At 37.4% G+C, this 20114-nt stretch overlaps 1 protein-coding gene and 1 pseudogene across 1 annotated transcript in view; one reads left to right on the top strand and one right to left on the bottom strand.

Annotated features, from left to right (window-relative positions):
- The window catches only part of LOC105998702 (vomeronasal type-2 receptor 116-like), a 45647-nt gene extending 31468 nt beyond the window's left edge, over positions 1 to 14179 (top strand). Inside the window, 2 exon segments of the mRNA XM_013033491.1 lie at positions 11569 to 11715; positions 14146 to 14179. Coding sequence (XP_012888945.1) covers positions 11569 to 11715; positions 14146 to 14179 — 181 coding nt within the window.
- A 134-nt stretch (positions 14180 to 14313) lies between these two features.
- LOC105998701 lies at positions 14314 to 15307 on the bottom strand (annotated as a pseudogene).
- Positions 15308 to 20114: the final 4807 nt, after the last annotated feature.

Genomic DNA, 20114 nt, shown 5'->3' with positions numbered 1-20114 from the left:
TCCCTTTTCCATTCCTTCCTTTCCCCCATCCCCATAAACCCCCGCCCCCTGGCAAAAGTTGTAAAGTTCTTTTTTCGACATAACGACTTGTACAACTCATTGTTGCAATGGGTCCACCTGTATCCCTATTTAAACGATTTGTTTTTTAGCTTCCCCTCTGCGAATTATACCAACATCAAATAGAGAGAAACCAGGGGTTATACCTTGGGGAAGGGACATACAAAGCAACAAAGAAATCATCTTACAATTATGTTAGAAACAATTGCAAGAAAGAAAAAAATATTTGAATCCTTATCTTGGAATTCACTTCACCTAACATCAACTTATGTGAACTTTTATGCTTGTCTCAGACATATACTATTTATTGCAAATAAGGGAAACCATGGGACCTATGTTTCTTTGGGCCTGGCTTACATTACATCATATACTTTTTTCCAAGTCTTTCCATTTCCTAACAAATGAGACAATGCCATTCTTTCTGATGGAGGCATAGAATTCCATTGGGTATATATACCACATTTTCATGATCCATTCATCTACTGAGGGGCATTGGTGTTGGTTCCATATGTTAGCTAAGGTAAATAATGCTGCAATAAACATAGTTGTGCTGGTAGCTTTCATATGGTCTTGTTTGTGATCATTGGGCTAAATGCCCCAAAGTGGGATTTCTGGGTCAAAGGCTCCATACAACTTTCCAAAGTGATTGAACAAGTTTACACTCCCACCAACAATGCAGAAAGGTTCTCTACTGTCCACATCCCCTCCAGCATCTGTTGTTATTTGAGTTATTGATAATAGCCACTCTAACTGGGATGTGGTGGTATCTCAATGTTGTTTTAATTTGCATTTCTTTTATGACTAGAGGTTGAGCATTTATATTGGCCATCCTTCTTTCCTCTTCAGAGAAGTTTCTCTTTAAGTCTTTAGTCCACTTATTTATAGGCCAGTTGTTTCTTTGTAGATTTGTTGTTGGAGGATTTAATTTTTTGAGTTCCAGGTATATTTTAGATATGAGACCCTTGTCCTTTGTATGGCTAGTGAAGATCTTCTTCAAATGCTTGGGCTTTCTATTGATCTTGTTAGCTATGTCCTTTGCCACGCAGAAGCTCTGCAATTTTATCCAATCCCAATTGTCCAACATTTTTTGTTGTGTTTCGGGATCTCTTAAAATTTCAAGCAGTGCCAAGGAGAGCTAGGGTTTTTTCTACTCCATCCTGTATTGTTTTCAGAGTGTCTGCTTTGACTGCGAGGTCTTTGATCCATTTGGAGTTTATTCTGGTGCAGAATGATATATAAAGATCTACCTTTAATTTTCTACAAGTAGTTACACGATTTGCCAGCACCATTTATTGAAGCGGCTGTCTTTCTTCCATTCTATTTTTTTTAGCTCCCTTATTGGAGATTAGATGGCTATATGTCCATAGGTTCATTTCTGGGTTTTCAATTCTATTCCATTAGCCCTGAGGTCTGTTCTTTTGCCAGTACCAAACTGTTTTGTTTACAATGGCTTTTATTTTTTGCTATTCAGGGTCTTTTCTTGTTCCATATGAAGTTTTGGATTGCCTCTTGTCTTTCCATGAAGAATGAAGTTGGAATATTTATATGTAATGCATTGAATTTATCGATAGCCTTAGGAAGTATTGCCATTTTCACGATGTTGATCCTTAAAATCCCGCAGCATGGGGGGTTTTTCCACTTTCTAAATTATGTTTTGATTTCCTTTTTCAGGTTTTTAAATTTGTCATCATAGTGGTCCTCCACTTCTTTGGTTAATTTCTAGGTATATTATTTTTGTGGGACTAATACAAATGGAGTTGCTTTCATGATTCCAACCACGCTTTTCTCATTGCTGGCATACAGAAAAGCCATTGATTTTTGAGGGTTAATTTTATACCCTGCTACTTTGCAAAAGTTTTGAATCAGCTTGAGTAATTTGGGAGTGGAACTTGTGGTATTTTTTAAATACAAGATCATGTCATCTGCAAAGAGGGACAGTTGTACTTCTTTCCCTATTTGGAACACTTTTATGTTTGCATCTTGTCTTATTGCTGTAACTAGGCATTCTAATACTAGATTGAAGAGAAGTGGCTAGAATGCACATCCTTGTCTCGTTCTTGAGTTAAGAGGAAATGGCGTTAGGTTTTCACCATTAAGTATAATGCTGGCTGTAGGTTTGTCATATACAGCCTTTATTGTATTGAGGAATGTTCCATGGATTCAAATTTTGCCAGAACCTTCATCATAAATGGGTGTTGGATCATGTCAAATTCTTTTTCTGTATCTATTGAGATAACCATGTGGTTCTTATCCTTGCTCCTATTCATGTGATGGATTACATTAATTGATTTGCATATATTGAACCAGCTTTGCATCCCTGAAATGAATACTGTTTGATCATGGTGTATGATTTTTTGGATGAATTGTTGAAGTCAATTGGTCAAAATTTGGTTGGGAAATTTTGTATCAATGTTAATCAAAGAAATGGGTCTATAGTTCTCTTTCTGAGTCCCTGTCTGCTTTTGGGATGAGGGTTTTGATGGCTTCATAGAATGAGTTCGGTAGTGACCTTTCTCTTTCAATTTCATTGAAGAGTTGGAGGAGTATTGGTGTGAGCTCTGCTTTGAAGGCCTTGTAGAATTCCGCTTTAAATCCATTTGGTCCTGGGCTTTTATTAGATGGGAGGTCTCTTATTTCTGTTTCTATTTCAGTGCTTGATATGGGCCTGTTAAGATAGTTTAACTCATCTTGGTTTAGTTTCGGCATGTCGATATTTCCAAGGCAAAGGTCCATTTCTGCCAAGTTCTCAAACTTATTAGCATAAAAATTTGAGAAGTATTCCCTTATAATGTTCTGAATCTTGGTTGATTCTGTGGTGATGTTTCCATTCTCATCTCTGAGTTTATTTATTTGGGTGTGTTCTCTTCTTTTTCTGATAAGATTCGCTAAGGGTCTGTTAATTTTTTCGAAGAACCAACTCTTTGTTTTGTTGATACTTTCTAGTTTTTTGGGATTCTAATTCATTTAATTCTGATTTAATTTTAATTATTTCTTTCTGTCTACTGCGTTGGAGTTTATCTTGGTGCTCTTTTTCAAGAAGGCTCAGATGTCTCATTAAATTGTTTGTTTCAGGTCTCTCCAATTTGTTGATGTAAGAACTCACAACTATAAACTTGCTTCTAAGTACTGCCTTTGCTGTGTCCCAGAGGAGCTGGTAATTTCTGTGCTCATTTCTGCTGACTATCATGAACATTTGAATTTCTTTTTTAATCTCTTCCATGACCAACTGGTGGTTCAACAGTGTATTGTTCAGCTTCCATGTGTTACAGGAATTTCTTTGATGGCTTTTGGTGTTGAGTTCTAATTATATTCCCTTGGGGTCCAAGAGAATGAAAGATATAACTTCAATGTTTCTTTTTGACCCAAAATGTGATCTACTTTGGAAAATGTTCCATGTGCTGCTGAGAAAAATATGTATTCTGATGCTGCTGGGTGAAATATTCAGTAGATGCCTGTTAAATCTAGTTGATCTATGCAGTTATTTAGATCTGTGGTTTCTCTCTTGAGTTTTTTGCCAAATTGATCTGTCTAGTGGGGATAGTGTTGTGTTAAAGTCCCCAACAATTAATGTCCTTGGCTCTATGTGAGATTTGAGGTAAAGTAGTGTTTCTTGGATAAATTTGAGTTCTCCGTTGTTTGGCGAATAGATATTTAGAATTGTAATATCCTCCTGAAGGAGAAATCCCTTAATTAGTATGTAGGGACCATCTTCATCTCTTCTCACTAATTTTAATTTGAAATCTATTTTATCTGATATTAGGACTACAACTCCCACCTGTTTATTGGGGCCGTTTGCTTGGTAGATTTTGTTCCAGCCTTTCACTTTCAAAATGTGTTTGTTTTTATGGGCAGGGTGTGACTCCTGAAGGCAGCAGATAGATGGATCTTGCTTTTTCATCCTACTAGACAGTCTGTCTCTTAATTGGAGAATTAAGTCCATTAATGCTGAGAGATAGGACTGAGAGGTGTTTGGGAGTTCCTGCCATGTTATCCACCTTCTTGGGGGCTGCAGCAACTGAGATCTTCTTATGGTTCTTGGATTCTCAGTTTGAGTGTGGTTTCTTGGCCTTTATTGTGGTCTTGTTGATTTTCTATGTGTAGGACATCTTTAAGAAGCTTTTATAGAGCTTGGTGGAGATACATTGTTTTAATTTTTCTTTGCTATGGAAGGTTTTTATGTGACCTTTGGTTATGAAGGAGAGTTTAGCTGGGTACAGTATTCTTGGTTGATAGTTGTTTGTCTTTAGGGCATGGCATACATCATTCCAGGCTCTTCTTGCTTTGATTGTCTCTGCTGAGAAATCTGAGTTGATTCTGATTGCTTTCCCTTTATAAGTGATTGATCTTTTCTCCTTGACAGTCTTAAGGATATTTTCCTTGGTCTGAATTCATCCTGTGCAGATTAAAATGTGATGGCATGATGTCCTGTTCAGGTCTGGTCTATTTGGAGTTCTAAAAGCTTCTTATATCTGAATAGGCCTAACTTTTTGAATGTTTGGGAGGTTCTCTGCTAGGATCCTGTTAAACAAATTTCCTAGCCCATTAACTTCTGTCTCTAGGTGCTCCTCTACACCCATTATCCTCAGATTAGGCCTGCTGATGGTGTTGAGTAGATCTATCATAGTTTTTTGATTTGTCTTGGATTGTTGTATGTTCTTTCTCTGTAATATTTAAGCTGTCTTCAATCCCCCAAATTCGATCTTCTGCATGGTCTAACCTACTGTCAAGATTTTCTACTTTGTTTTTTATTTCTTTTCCTTCTAATTGGTCGGCTTTGATCGCTTCAAATTCTTTGTAGGAGCTTTGTTTTAGATCTTGTATGAACTTGTTTAATTTCTTAATTTGGTGTTCAGTGTTTATTCCTAAATCACTTAGTTGATTCGTTATGGTTTCTTTGGAGTCCCATTCCTTCTGTGGGTTCCATTCAGCATTGCCTTTGTGGTCTCTCTGAATTCTTTCAGCTGTTTGTTTATGAATTCCATGTATGCCTCTATTGATTTTGGCTAGTCTCATCCCGTTCTCGTCATTCCTGTATTACACTTTGATTAGCTTCCTTATGTTTTCACAATTCCTGTAGTTGTCTTTGACTATTCTCCGCTTGCTCACACCATTCCTGACTTTCTCTTTGTCTGTTCTCAGCCTGCTCATGGAATTCCTATCTATAACTTTGACTCTTCTCAGCCAGCTCACGCAATTCCTTTATTTCTCTTTGAGTGTTCTCAACCTGTTCACGCAATCCCTGTATCAATCTTTGAGTAGCTTCCTCACACTCATGAGATTCCTGTATTGATCTTTGGTTTGCCTCCTCTCTCTCCCTATCACACTCACACTGTATTCTTTGCAGGTTTTCAATCTTTTCATTCACTATATTTACCAATAATGTTTGTAGAGCTTTTTGGGAACTCTCCTCTGGATTATTCATTATCTGTTCTGTCACCTGATTATCATGAATGTAAGTTGAGATATCTAGACTTGCCATTTTTCTTGTGTTTTTTTCTGGCTCGTTCTGCTCAATTGGTATGAAAATAACACCAATTTTGTGCTAGAACACTATTTTAAGGCAAGAATCAACCAAAGTCTTGTAGTTGCACAGACAAAAGGCTTCAGATGTAATCTAGTTCAACAAATACAATCTATTCAACATCAAACAAGTATGGATTAATTGGCTAAGAACACCTAACAAGAATTTGGCAGATCAGAAGTTATTAAGTTTAGGGAGAAATGTGGGGAAAATAGGATTAGAAGAATGTGGACAGGTAAAGGAGAGAGAAATTAATCAAGTCATAATCTCAAAGAAGGAAATGGTTTGAATAGAATGATAGGAGAGAGAAAAAAAAGACAAGAAAAATGGAAAAACAAAAATTTAAATTTAAAAAGTAAAACTTAAAAATTATCGATTTTTTCATTTTATTTTATTTTTTTGTGAACATACTGTACAGAGGGGTTACAATTACATGGGCAGGATAATGCGTACATTTCTTATCAAGCATTGCAGCCTCCTCCTTTGTTTACCCTTCACATCCCTTCCCAGCCTCCCCTCCCCCCCACAATCCTCCCCCCTCTCTCCCCTCCCCCCTCTTTCCCCTCCCCCCCGCACTAACATTGTAAAGCTCCTTTTCGACAAGACAACTTGTACTTCTCATTGTTGCAACAGGTCCACTGTATCCTTAAACGACTTGTTTTTCCCCATCTCCTCCACAAGTTATACTGACATCAAATATAGTGAAAGCAGGCGTTAGAAACAAATGCATGAAAGAAAAAAAACATTAAAATACATATCTAAGGGTTCATTTTCCTAACATCACATTATCTGACCTTTTCCGCTTGACTCATAGATATACTAGATACTGCAAATAAGGGAAACCGTGGGACCTATGTTTTCCCGAAATTTTCTTAATAGAGACCCAGAAACACAACAAATCAAAGAAAGGTTGGACAAATGGGATTGCATGAAGTTGCAGAGCTTCTGCATGGCAAAGGACATAGCTAGCAAGATCAATAGAAAGCCCACGGACTGGGAGAAGATCTTCACTAGCCATACAACCGACAAGGGTTTCATATCTAAAATATACTTGGAACTCAAAAAATTAAATCCCCCAACAACAAATCCTCAAAGAAACAACTGCCCAATAAATAAGTGGGCGAAAGACTTAAAGAGAAACTTCTCTGAAGAAGAAAGAAGGATGGCCAATAGACACATGAAGAAATGCTCAACATTCCTAGCTATAAAAGAAATGCAAATCAAAACAACATTGAGATACCAACTCATTCCAGTTAGATCGGCAAAAATCAAGAACTCTAACAACAACAGATACGGGAGGGGATGTGGACAGAAGGGAACCTTACTTCATTGTTGGTGGGAATGTAAACTTGTTCAACCACTTTGGAAAGCAGTATGGAGATTCCTCAAAAGACTTCACATAGAGTTCCCCTATGATCCAGCAATCCTACTTTTGGGCATTTACCCAAATGTTTACAAACAAGACCACACTAAAGCTACCAGCACAACTATGTTTATTGCAGCATTATTTACCATAGCTAATATATGGATCCAACCCAGATGCCCCTCAGTAGATGAATGGATCAAGAAAATGTGGTATATATACACAATGGAATGCTATGCCTCCATCAGAAAGAGTGACATTGCCCCATTTATAGGAAATGGAAAAACTTGGAAAAAATTATAGTGAGTGAAGTAAGCCAGGCCCAAAATTATCTAATTTGAAACAGTAAAATTTAGAGAAGAACAGGGATAAGATGAGAGGAGGGTAAGGATAGAAATGAGACATAAAAAGTTAAAAAATTAAAATTCTTAAAATCATATAGTTATAAATAGATAAGACTGCTATTAGGGATTTTAAGCCTAAGGGGTTTTGAATTCTGTAATAAATTTCTGGATTAAGTGTGTACACAATGGTGGATAAGGCCTAATAATCGACTATGGGTATATCTGAGGCTGAGCAGAACCACAATTAAGTCACGCAAAAAAGAATGAAAGAGAAGAAAAAATGAAAAGCGAGAAAGAAAAAAAAAGAAGGACCAAAAAGTCAGTAGAGATAAACACACACACACACACACACACACACACACACATCTAAAATAAAAATTGTAAGAGGAAAAAAGATTTACAGAAAACAGTTTTTTAAAAAAATTAAAAAAGTACAAAAATAGATTTCTTTGATATTTTTTGTGGGGGAGAGAGGGGTGGATGGGAAGATCCTGTATCTCCCTTGTGTCCATATCCAGTCTCTTGGTGGAGTCTTTGGTCTGCTTGTGGTGTTTGATTTTCCTGTGGCTTGATTGGTTTCTTAAGTCAGTTTGTTTGAGCAGGCCGAAATATGCTCTGCTTTACCCAGTATTTTGTGATCCTCCCACCAGGATAGTTCAGTGGGAGCCAGGTCTGCTTTGAGTATCCCCAAAGAGGGAGATAGCTGTTTCTAGTTTAGAGATGCTGTGATGAGGCTAGGTTCTGAGTAGAGTTAAGGTCTTGTAGCAAATAGTAGCTTTTCCCTGAGGAGCTAGCTTCTGAGACAATCACAGAGTCCAGCTTGGAGTCATTCTCAGGGTTTACATTTACTGAATTTCAATTGATTGTGTAGGCTGCTCTAAGGAGGGGCAGCCTCTTGCTCTGTTTACCCTGTGAAGAAAGTCACTCCTCTGGGGCAGAGCCTTCTCTGCCTCGGCTGAGTGACTTTCCCTTGGGTGGAGCTCAGCCTGGCAGGACAGGTCAGGTTCCTGTGACCTGGTAAATGACTCTTGTTTTCTTCCAAGACCTGAATTGGAGGTAGCTGCCCAGCTGGGCCTTTGTTAGTATCGAAGATGGAGGTCTCCAGTAGTGGGGTGGGGAGGGGCTGCCTTCCCTCCTCTGCATCCTGAGAAGGAGTGAGGATGTCAGGGTTCTACTCACAGTGGAGTTTTGGTTCCTGGGTTGTCTCTGGTCTGCGATCTGCAGGTGAAGATATCTGCTTCTTGTCAGTTCTTGCTGGTGTTGAGCAGAATCTGCTCACCTGCTATGTCTGGCACCTTTGTCCCAGACTCTCTGTGTTGTAGGTATGGTGACTATGGCCACTGCCACCGCAGCCTAGGCTACCTGCTAGTGCTCAGATCTGTCTCCTTTCCTGGATTTTCCCTCCAGCCACTCCTCCGCAATTTTCCAGAACCTCCTCCCAAAATACTGGTTTTTCAAAAAAGTAGAAGACATAAAAAGAATAATTCTACATTGGGTATAGATTGGGAAAAGGACTATTTTGAAAATATCTGCATTGCTAAAAATTATATACATATATATGTATATATACATATCTATATATCTATATCTCTATAAAAAACCCAGGTCTGGAATCTTCCCAACTGTCTTTCAATGGATAAAGGAACCAAGAATATGGTGTATATATACAATGGATTTTTGTTCATTCATAGGACTATATGATGTACCATTTGTACTGAGGTGAAATAATCTGGAAAAAATGTATATTAAGTGATGTAAGTCGCACCTAGAGAAAGGAAGGATGAATGTTTTCTTTTATGTAGGGTAGATAGTAAAACCTTAGGTGATATGCAAGTTTATTCAGATATATTAGCTGAAATACAGTAGATTCATGGGAGAATTCAAATAATGTAATTCGGTACAAAGGCAAAGCCAACTTTCTGCAAAATTAAACACCAGGAAACAGGCCCTCCAAAGGGTAGGATCAAATACTGGAAAGGGGCAGCCAAATGAAGAGGAGAAGAGGAAAATGCAGCCACACATCCAATATATATCCACCAAAGTATAAAGATGGAAGAGGTGGATTGGGGAGATTGAGTCAATCATTGAAAGGGGTGACATTTATGAAGTTATATATAGTATGTGTAAACTGCTTTATTAAAAGGCAATTTCACTGTATAGACTTAAAGATAATTTAAATTTAAAAACTAAAACTAAAAACGTAGAGTTTTTTAAAAGTATTTTGAGGTTCCATGTTTGTGTATAATGTACTCTTTTTAGAAACATAAAAAATAATATACATCAACAACACTTCTCCTTTTTTTGGTTACATTTTCATTTATTTAACTATACTTCAAGATACTCTGCAGGCCTTTAAAATGATTTTACCATTTTTTAGTGTGAAAACACCATACAGAGGGGTTGCATTACATGGGCAAGATAATGATTACGTTTCTTATCAAGCATTGTTGCCTCATGAGGACTATGAAAGGCAGTTACTGCAAAATGATCTCTATCTCCAGCCTTTCTTTACACTGAGTATTTTTGATTGTTTTTGCTATTTGCCCATGAATGGGTTGCAGTCTTTCTATTGAAGTTTGGTGCCACAGATGGAATGACAGACATATGACCCAATATCCAGCTTCTTCTATTTACATAGAGTGTCAGGATATTGTTTTTAGTCTGGGTTCGCCTGGAATAACATTGTTCGTGTTCTCAGTCTTCCTCCTTACACTCACATCTACACACACACACACACACACACACACACACACACACACAAATAGTGTGATCACAAAGTATGTACCATCCCACCTCATTAAGAGGGACTCAAGAATATTGTGCCTAGTCTGTGTGTGAACTATGATCCCAATCTCAGCCATGAGAGCACGTTGCACTATAGTTATGAGCTTCCAGGCCTGGCTCATTTCTTTAGTGTGCTGGATAGGGAACCAGAATCTAAAACTCAGCCACAGGCTAGGCCATATTCATCAAATTTTGTTCCTCTATCTTAAGCTATTGCAGTACTACTTAGAAAATCATTACCTATGTTGCTTCAAGTGTTTCCCTTATTCATCTATCTGTAGTTTCATGTTTGAAGCTCTTAAGTTCAGGAGTCTGATGGAATGACAGGGAACTATTTCCAGTCTTCTTCAAGAGACAATGCAGTTTTACAAACAAAATACGTTACAAAGCAATCTTGTGTCCTCTATATGTAATTGGCTATGTTGTCAACAATCAGTTGACTATAGCTATGTGGGATTGTTCTGAATCACTTATTATGTTTACTGGTTTCCAGATATTTTTGATACCAGTGTCAATGTGACTTTGTTTCAGTGGTTGTGTAGTATAGTTTGAAATCATGTTTACCATATTTCCAGTATTGTGCTTTTTCCTCCTGTTTTTGTACTTTCATTGTGTGAATCCAAATAAATTTTAAGAGACTTTTTTTGTGAGGGACAACATTGGAATTTTGAAGGGAAATGAATCTGTGAGTTTTTTTGTAAATCAGGCATTTCAACAATATTCATGCTCCTCTATAAAAATGAGAGGTGCTTCCTGTTCTCTTCTCTTCTCTGATTCTTGTTTCTATATCCTCTGGCTTTCAAGATGGACAGAGGACTTTGATGCCTTAGGTTGAATTTCCCTCAGACATCTTTGGAGGCCGTGGCAGACAGGTGGGTACAATGGTATCTTTCTTCATCAGTGTTTTGGGGTTGGTATAAAGTCTTCTGCTGGCATCTTTATGTTCCTGAAACTATGAGATATCATTTGCAAAGAGAAGATGTTTGCCTGTATATGGTATGTGTGAATTAACCCTCTAAGTACAGTTATCTCATAACTTTAGTTGACAACTCAGAGGCATATACTTTTTCTGGCTATTTCACCATTCACATGACAGGGCATCATCTCATGCAATCCATTTGCATCATCCCAAATGACTTTCATGGGACTTGACACAGACTTTGGACAAACTTTAAGCAAGATAACTCCATCTCTGGGGCCTCACTATCTGTGGTCTTGGATGAAATCACAGCATCTCTGGGGAAGAAGGCAAATCTCCAAACATGTTTTCTAACTCATATTTTTCTTCCTGAGGCAAGGCTACAAATTCAGAGCCCCTGAGAATAGTCTTACACATTACTTCTGAGGATTCACAGAGGCTTTGATTAGAGGTGAGCTATAGTATAGATAAGTGAAACTATGGGCCTCACTTCCTGCCAGCATTTCTGCTAGGCAGATGCTTCAAGGATGTGCCCTTTGGATTTCACACTCCTCATTTTTTATCTTCCTCTCCCTGTCAGGTCCTTGGCTGGTACTAGCTGCTTTTCTACAATGAAGCACCGAGCACACATGAATGGAGATGTGATGATCACTGGGTTTTCCCCTCTGAACACTTTGGGAATAGATCAGAGTAACATCCATGCTTCCAGGCAAGAAGACAACAAAATGTAAGTAATTCAATAGTCTGTTTCCATTTACTGTTTTATTCTGAGGATGTTCACTGGGTGAGGGACTTCTGGGTGCACACATCAATGATCTCCCTCCCTCTAGAGTGACTTCCATAACCGTTATATCAAGAGCAGCTCAGTTTCATTATGTTGTCTTACATCTAATGTTGAGTGATTTTCTGCCTTCTCGCAGGAAAGAACTCTATATTTCCTTCCATGTAGCTTCTCCTTTCCAGGTCTGTAAGTTTTTCACTTTACTCCAGCATGCCTGTATCTTCTCCCTTTGAGCTTTCTCTGTGGAAATTAAGTGATGTTAAATAAGTGACGTTCAATCAGCCTGAGTCCCTGTCATGGGATCTGTATTATGGCTGCAACTACATTTCCTTACCCCCTAGGCCAGTAGTCTGAGAACTTTGTGTAGTAATACCTGAATGTTGCAAATGTTGATAAAATTTCTTATGGTGGCTCATGCCTGCAATCCTAGCTAATCATGGGGCTCATTTGTGTGGATGCGGGTGTGAAACCATCCCTGGCTGGCAAATCTGTGAGACTTTTATCTCCAATTTCCCAGCCAAAAGCTAGAAATGAAGTTGTGGTTCAAGTGACAGTGTGCAAGCCTTGAGCCAAAAAGCTCAAGAACAATGCCAAGGCACTGATTTCATGCCGTACATTTGGGGAGCTCACACATACACTCATTCTTAGTGTGCAAATGTAGTTACTGTTCCAAATTAAGCCATATGTCATTGTTTCATGTGAGATATGCTCCACAACTCAGCTGTTAACAGGCAGCTCTGCATTATGAAAGATTTCTTGTGGGAGAATTTCATGTGCTCAAGATGAGTTCATCTTTACTTGTGCACATACATATTCTTGAAATTTTGTCTGTAACACAGTTTCAGTAATATCTGGGTATAGGAAAAGAAAGAGAAAAGCAAAGAAAAATGACTGCCCAGAACTTCAAGAAATTCTAGCACACTATCTGACTTCTGTTGCAAAAGATAATGTTATTGTCTTGATCACTGGCACTCTTTTTTAAGTGCTACTATGACAACTATAGTCAGAGGCTGCTGTCCACAAATGAGACCAGAGACTCTAGGATAAGAATTGCATTCTTCTGTGCTATAGAAGATACATGTCCTTCGTTTTTATGTCACTGGTACATTTATATTACTCTCTTGCTGGTCTGGGGAACTCAGGGCCTCGTTGCTGTCCCTGAACATTTTTGCTGAAGGCTAGTGATTTAGCACTGGAGCCACAGCTCCTCTTCTGGCATCTTTTGGTAGTTAAATGGACATTAGAATCTCACAGACATCCTTGTCCAAGCTGTCTTGAAAACATGATCCTCAGGTCTTAACCTCATGAGCAGTTAAGACTAAAGGTGTGTGTCAATACTGTCTGGCTTACCTTATTTTTGTATTGCACACTATTTACCCATGTTTAACTGATTTTCATTCTCTTAATTTCCCAAAATATATTTGATACTTTTGTTGAGGTGCTAATATAGAAACGTTGAGTAGCATGGTTTCAGCTGATGGATATTTCTTTGCTATCCCCAGATACAAAGGAAGTTTGATCTTGGTTAGTACAATTTTATGCATGCTATTGACTACAGATAGAAATACTTATTGACTAAGTCTTTGTTGTAGATAAATAGAACATGGCAGTTTGACATCAGTATGTGAGAGATCTGACTTAAGCCTACAGCTTTGATGTTAGCTGATGCTTGTTTTGATTCAATGTGGTGCTTGTGCTAAGTATTCGGTTCAAGTTGTGGTTCCGCACTGCACGTCCTGCACTTTGATCATATTCATTCACTCTTTTAAAACCACTTTTTTTTCCTTGAGAAGAAATATTTTATTCAGTAATCATTTTTAAAGTCATATTTAAGTAAATTTTTAAATACTTTTTTATTGTAAAAATAGGAAATGTATTAATTAAAACCACTTTTATATCATATCATGCATCATTTTTCCTCTCTCATATCTCCAATTTCTTGTACTCACTTTTACTTGTTTGAGGTAGGTATGAATGAGCCACTGGGTATTGGCTTACTTTGGCTTACATTGGCTTACATACAAGAGTATGTATTTTTTTCTCAAAGCTGATATTCTACAACTTGAGGCACACCTCCACTTCTAGCTCCTTGTTGGTTGACTAGAGATAAAATGTGCCATGGACTTTTCTGTGGCAGCTCACTTTGACTTTGCCTCCTTAGCTGTCAGCTTCTTGCTCAGCTAGGGTTGCAGGTATATGCCTCCAATAGAGATAGTTTTAATTTCTTGAAGAATCACCAAACTTTTATTTTTATATGCCATTCTCAAAACTGTAATTTTTCTCTGGGTTAATGAATAATTAATGGGTGCTCTGATTGCCCAAATGATGGAATATCATTTTTTATTGTGATTTTCTATTTCTATTTTTTTAATTTAGCAAAATCAACTTTAATGAAACTAATTTCAAATAAAGGATTTAAGAGAGTTGAGGCAGGACAAGGTGTTTTACTATACAGAACAGAAAAATAATTCAGCAAGCACTTGTTTCTTAATTCTATCCACTACAGAGGGTATAAATATCATATCTTATGGATTCTACATCACTTTATTTCCCCAACAATGCAGCCACACATCACAGACCTGACACAGGACAGTCACATGATTTCTTCAGCAACTTTCAAGGTTTCCAAAAGTTTCCTGGAGTTTACAGCCAGAAAGGTTTCAAATATTAAAACTTTCTCCACAGCTACAAGTTCCTTTGATGTTTGGATTATTGAAGACAAACTCACTGGATAACTTGTCTTCAACGTAGTCCATTTCTGTTCCTAAAAGTGGTAGTTGTGCTTTCTTGTCGATGAATTCCATCTTGAACAACCTCTTCATCAGATTCTCCTCTTGTCTTGGTATATTCTTGAGTATAAGAAAGATCATTACAGGCCCTGGTTCAGACACCAACTTTCACACCTACATGTTCAGGCTTATCTTTAAGAAGCTGTTTTATCTTGTTTACTGCTGAAGGTGTCAGAGTGAGGGTGGCTAGAGTGGGCTGCAGCTTCCTCTTGCTCACAGCAGGAATAGTAGACCAGACTAAGAGACAGATATCTTCACCATCCAGCAGTCTGGTTGTCCAGGTCCCTCGGGCCCAGCTGAGACCCTGCAGGCTCTCTCCATGGGCACAGCAGGTTCATTGATGCCACAACCTCCTGCCTCTATTTCTAGTTTCAAAGTGTCTGTTTCTTCATTGGATTTTTCTCTTCTGGTATTTAATTTTTAGAATTACATGATGCTATGTAACAGAAAATTTATATAGACTTTATGTATAATTTTATATATAGTTGCATATAAGTATTATCTATAGTTTCATATATTTAGTTATATACATGTTTTTTACTATGTAATATATAGTATGTATAATACATATTATACATACTGTATGTACTCCTACCTGTAAATTTAATACATTTTAAAAGATTATTTTCTTTATATAACTGTACAAAGGAGTTGTCCTTCAACAGAGCAGTTGATGAAAACAAAGTGTCTTTTTGTCACCCCATTTAACATTCTAACCCACCACTCTCACCCTCAACTCCAAACGTCATTTTTCTTAATTGTAGATTATGTCTTGAATTTTTGCCATTTAACAAAGCAATTTATATGTACAAAGCATCTGGATCTGTATGATCCATCAATATGATTCATCCCTTCTACCCAATCCTTCTCTATATCATATCCAATGTTTTCTTGCCTGTGTTCTACTCAATATCCACGTTCATGCTTCTATTCCTCTGCATTGGCCTCCCACATTTCTCAGGTATTCCTAGTACTCATTTTGTTGGCCTTTGCCTTTATCGTGCTAAGGAATTATACTATTTGTGCTCCTCATAGATTCTATTGTACTTCAGATAATTCATTCATTATTGCTTGGGTGCAATCCAGAGTGCTTACTTCTAAAATTATGGACACATTCTGCTTCCCATGAAGGAAGGAAATCATGAATTCTGGGCTTCTCTGGGTCTGGCTTACTTAACTTAACATCATCTCCTAGTAATTCTATTTCTTTATTTTTGTTGGTTGTGGGTTCTGAACTCTCGGCCTGAGCACTGTCCCTCAGCTCTTCAGCTCAAGGGTAGTGCTCTACCACTTAAGCCACAGTGCCACTCCTGGCTTTTTTTTTTGCATATGTGGTGCTGAGTAATCAAACCCAGGAAGTCATGCATGCAAGGCAAGCACTCTACCATTGAACCACCTTTCCAGCCCCCTCCATTTCTTTATGAATGGTTCAACATCATTCTTTCTAATGGGAAGGTTTCCACTGTGTATGTATATAAGGCATCTGGGATGAGTCTATATTTTGGCTATGGTAAATAAAGCTGCAATAAACATGATTGTGGTAGTAGTTTTAATGTTTCCTTGTTCATGTTCTATTGGAAATATGCTCAGAAGTGGAGTTGGTTTGTCATATTTCTATATTTTCAATATATATCTTTTTATTGTAAAGATACTGTACAGAGGGATTAAAATTAACATTAGTAAAGTAATGAGAACATTTCCTGTCAAGCGTTGTTAACTCCTTTTTTGTTTTCCCCCTACTATCCTTTTTCTCCCCACCTTCCCAATTCCTCCCTCACCATCAAGTTGCAAAGTTGGTTTTCAACATAGTGTTTTGTACATGTCATTATTACAATGGGTCAACCTGTCTCCTTGTTTCAGTATTGTGTTATTTCCCTTCCCCTCCCAAAATGTTTGTACAAGATGTAGGGCACCAGAACCAAATACAGTGATGACACGGGTTATACCCTGTGGGAAGGACATAAAAACAAATGAAAAAATCACATAGCACATTATAAGTACATTTAAAACAACAGCAACAAAGGTAAAGCCTCTGTGTCCCTATCTTGGGGTTCATTTTGCTTAGCATCATCTTATATAGTCATATGCACATAGCATTTGAACTTTTCTGCTTGTCCTAGACATATACTAGTTATTGCAGATAAGGGAAACCATGGAACCTATGTTTCTTTAGGCCTGGCTTACTTCACTTAACATATTTTTTCCCAAGTCTTTCCATTTCTTAACATGGACAGTGTCATTCTTTCTGCTGGAGGCATAGAATTCAATTTTGTACATATAACATATTTTTTGATCCATTCATCTACAAAGGGGCATTTGTGTTGGTTCCATATCTTGCTATGGGGAATAATACTGTAATATACATAGCTGTGCTGGTAGCTTTAGTACGGTCTTGTTTGTGATCATTTGGGTAAATGCCCCAAGTTGGAATTGCTGGGTTTTGTGGAACCTCCATACTGCTGTCCAAATTGTTGGGCAAGTTTACACTCCCACTAACAATGCAGTAGGGTACCATTTTGTCCACATCCCCTCCAGCATCTGTTGTTACTAGATTTCCTGATTATAGCCATTCTAACTGGGGTGAGGTAAAATCTCAATTTTATTTTGATTCACATTTCTTTATGGCTGGAGAAGTTGAGCATTTCTTCATATGTCTATTGGCTATTCTTATTTTCTGTTCAGAGAAGTTTCTTTTTGTCCACTTATTTGTCGGACAGATGTTTCTTTGAGAATTTGTTGTTGGGATATTTAGTTTTTTGAGTTCAAATTATATTTTAGATATGAGACCCTTGTATGTTGTATGGCTAGTAAAGATCTTCTCCCAGTCCATGGGCTTTCTACTGGTCTTGCTAGCTATGACCTTTGCCATGCAGAAGCTCTGCAGTTTATCCTTTCTTTGATGGGTTGTGTTTTGGGGTCTTTGTTCAGGCAATTTTGGTCTGTGCCATGGAGGCCTAGAGTTTCTGCTATTCCTTTCTGTAATGTTGTTAGGGTGTCTGCTTTGACTTTGAGGTCTTTGATCCACTTGAAGTAGATTCTGGTGCAGGGTGATGTATAAGGGTCTATCTTTAGTTTTCTGCAGGTGTTTAACCAGTTTTGCTAGCATCATTTATTGAAGGGGATTTCTTTCTTTTATTCTATTTTTTAGCTCTTTTATAGAAGATTAGGTGATTATAGGTCTGTGGGTTCATTTCTGGTTCTTCAGTTCTATTCCATTGATCCTCAGGTTTGTTCCTGTGCCAATACCAAGCTGTTATGATCACTATGGCTTTGAAGTAGTTTGAAATTTGGAATTGATATTCCTCCAGCACCGTTTGTTCTGCTAAGGACTGTTTTTGCTACTTGGGGTCTTTTATTGTTCCATATTAATGTTAGATTGCTTCTTTTATTTAATTCAAGAATGAGGTTAGGATATTGATGGGTATTGTGTTATATTTATAGATAGCCTTGGCACTATTGCCCTTTTCATGACGTAAATCCTCCCATTCCAGGAACATAGGAGGTTTTCCCACTGCCTTAATTGTGCTTTCATTTCCTTTTTCAGGTTTTTAAAGTTTTCATCATAGAGGTCCTACACTTCTTTCATTAACTCCTATTTTATATTTTGTTGGTCTATTACAAAAGGAGTTGCCTTCTTGATTTCAGCTGCACTCTTCTCGTTATTGACATATAGAAATCCATTTATTTTTGAGGTTTAATTTTATACCTTACTACGTTTTCATATTTTGCATTAGGTCAAGTAACTTGGGAGTGGAGTTAATGGGGCTGTTTAAATACAAGATCATATCATCTGCAAGAGGGAGTGTTTTACTTCATCTTTTCATATTTGGATCCCCTTTATATTTACATCTTGTATTAGTGTTCTAGGTAGGCATTATAATACTAATTTGAAGAGTCATGGAGAGAGTGGATATCTTTGTGTCATTCTTGATTTAAGAGGAAAAGGCTTTATCTTTTCTCCATTAAGTATAATGCTGGCTGTAGTTTTGTCATATACAGTCTTTATTATAGGGAGGAATGTTCCATGGATTCCTAGTTTTTTCCAGAGCTTTCATCATAAAGGGGTGTTGGATCTTGTCACATGCTTTTTCTGCATCTATTGGGTTACTCATTTGGATCTTATCCTTGCTCTTATTGATGCGATGAATTATATTAATTGATTTGCATATATTGAACCAGCTTTGCATCCCTGAAATGAATCTTGTTTGATTGTGGTGTATGAATTTTTGGATGAATTGTTGAAGTCATTTGGCCAAAATTTTTTGAGAATTTTTGCATCGATATTTATCAAGAAATTAAATCCCCCAACAACAAATCCTCAAAGAAACATCTGCCCTATAAATAAGTAGACTAAAGACTTGAAGAGAAATTTCTCTGAAGAGGAAATAAGGATGGCCAATAGACACATGAAGAAATTCTAAACTTCTCTAGCCATATAGTTTGTATTTGAGAGTGTAAGGGATAATACATAGAAGGTAGAACAAGGAAGAATTAACACAACAGTGATATACACTAGAAACTATGTGGAAAATGAACTGGATATGTTGTGAGGGAGGATGGGCGGGAAAGATAGGGAGAGAATGATAAAACCACAAACATAATTAAAAAAATTGTACTCCTCACTCATGTACCTTTAAACACGCTGCATATCATCTCTACAATAAAAATAATATATGATAATTAAGTTATAAGCCCATAAATAAAATAAACAGGCCCTTCACAAGCAATGAAATTAGATTCCTTCCCCAGGAATCCCCAGCTTTACAGCCAAATTCTAAAAGACCTTTAAAGGAGAATTTTCACCAGTACTTCTCAAAATCTTCAATGAAATAGAAAGGGAGGGAACACTAGTCATTCTATGAAGCCAGCATTACACTCATCTCCAAACAAGAGAAGGCCACACTGAGAAAACACAACTCTATACCTTTCTTCTCAATGAATGTCTATGCAATGCCTCTCAACAAAATACTGACAAATAGAATCCAACAACTGATCCAGAAAATCACACATTATGACCAAAGAGATTCATACCAGGGATGCAAATCTGGTTTAACATATCTAAGTCAACTAACATATTATAGCACATCAATAGAAGAAAGACCAAAATCCACATTATTAACTCAACTGAAGCAGAAATCACCTTTGATGATATCCACACCCCTTATGATAAAATGTCTAGGAAAGCTAGGAATCTTTGGAACATTTCTCAATGTAAGAAAGAATGTATACGAACAATCTACAACCAGTTTTATGCTTAGTGGTGAACAACTAAAACTATCTCCCCCAAATCCAGGAACAAAACAAGGATGTTCACTCTCTCCATTCTTCTTCCACATAATATTGGAATTGTTAGCAAGAGCAGTATGCAGAGTAAAAGCAGTTAGGTGAACCAAATATGGAAGGTAGAATAAAATCATCCTTTCTACAGATGACATGATCATGTACTCAAGCAAATCTAAAATCCCCTCTTCTGTAGCTAAAATTGATCCTGAACTTTGGTGAAATAGCCAGGTACAAAATCAGCTCACAAATATTAATGCCCCTTATGCCATTGAC

The sequence above is a fragment of the Dipodomys ordii genome, unplaced genomic scaffold, assembly GCF_000151885.1.
Source record: "Dipodomys ordii isolate 6190 unplaced genomic scaffold, Dord_2.0 Scaffold171, whole genome shotgun sequence".
Lineage (NCBI taxonomy): Eukaryota > Metazoa > Chordata > Mammalia > Rodentia > Heteromyidae > Dipodomys > Dipodomys ordii.
This window is presented reverse-complemented; position numbering and strand designations above follow the sequence as displayed.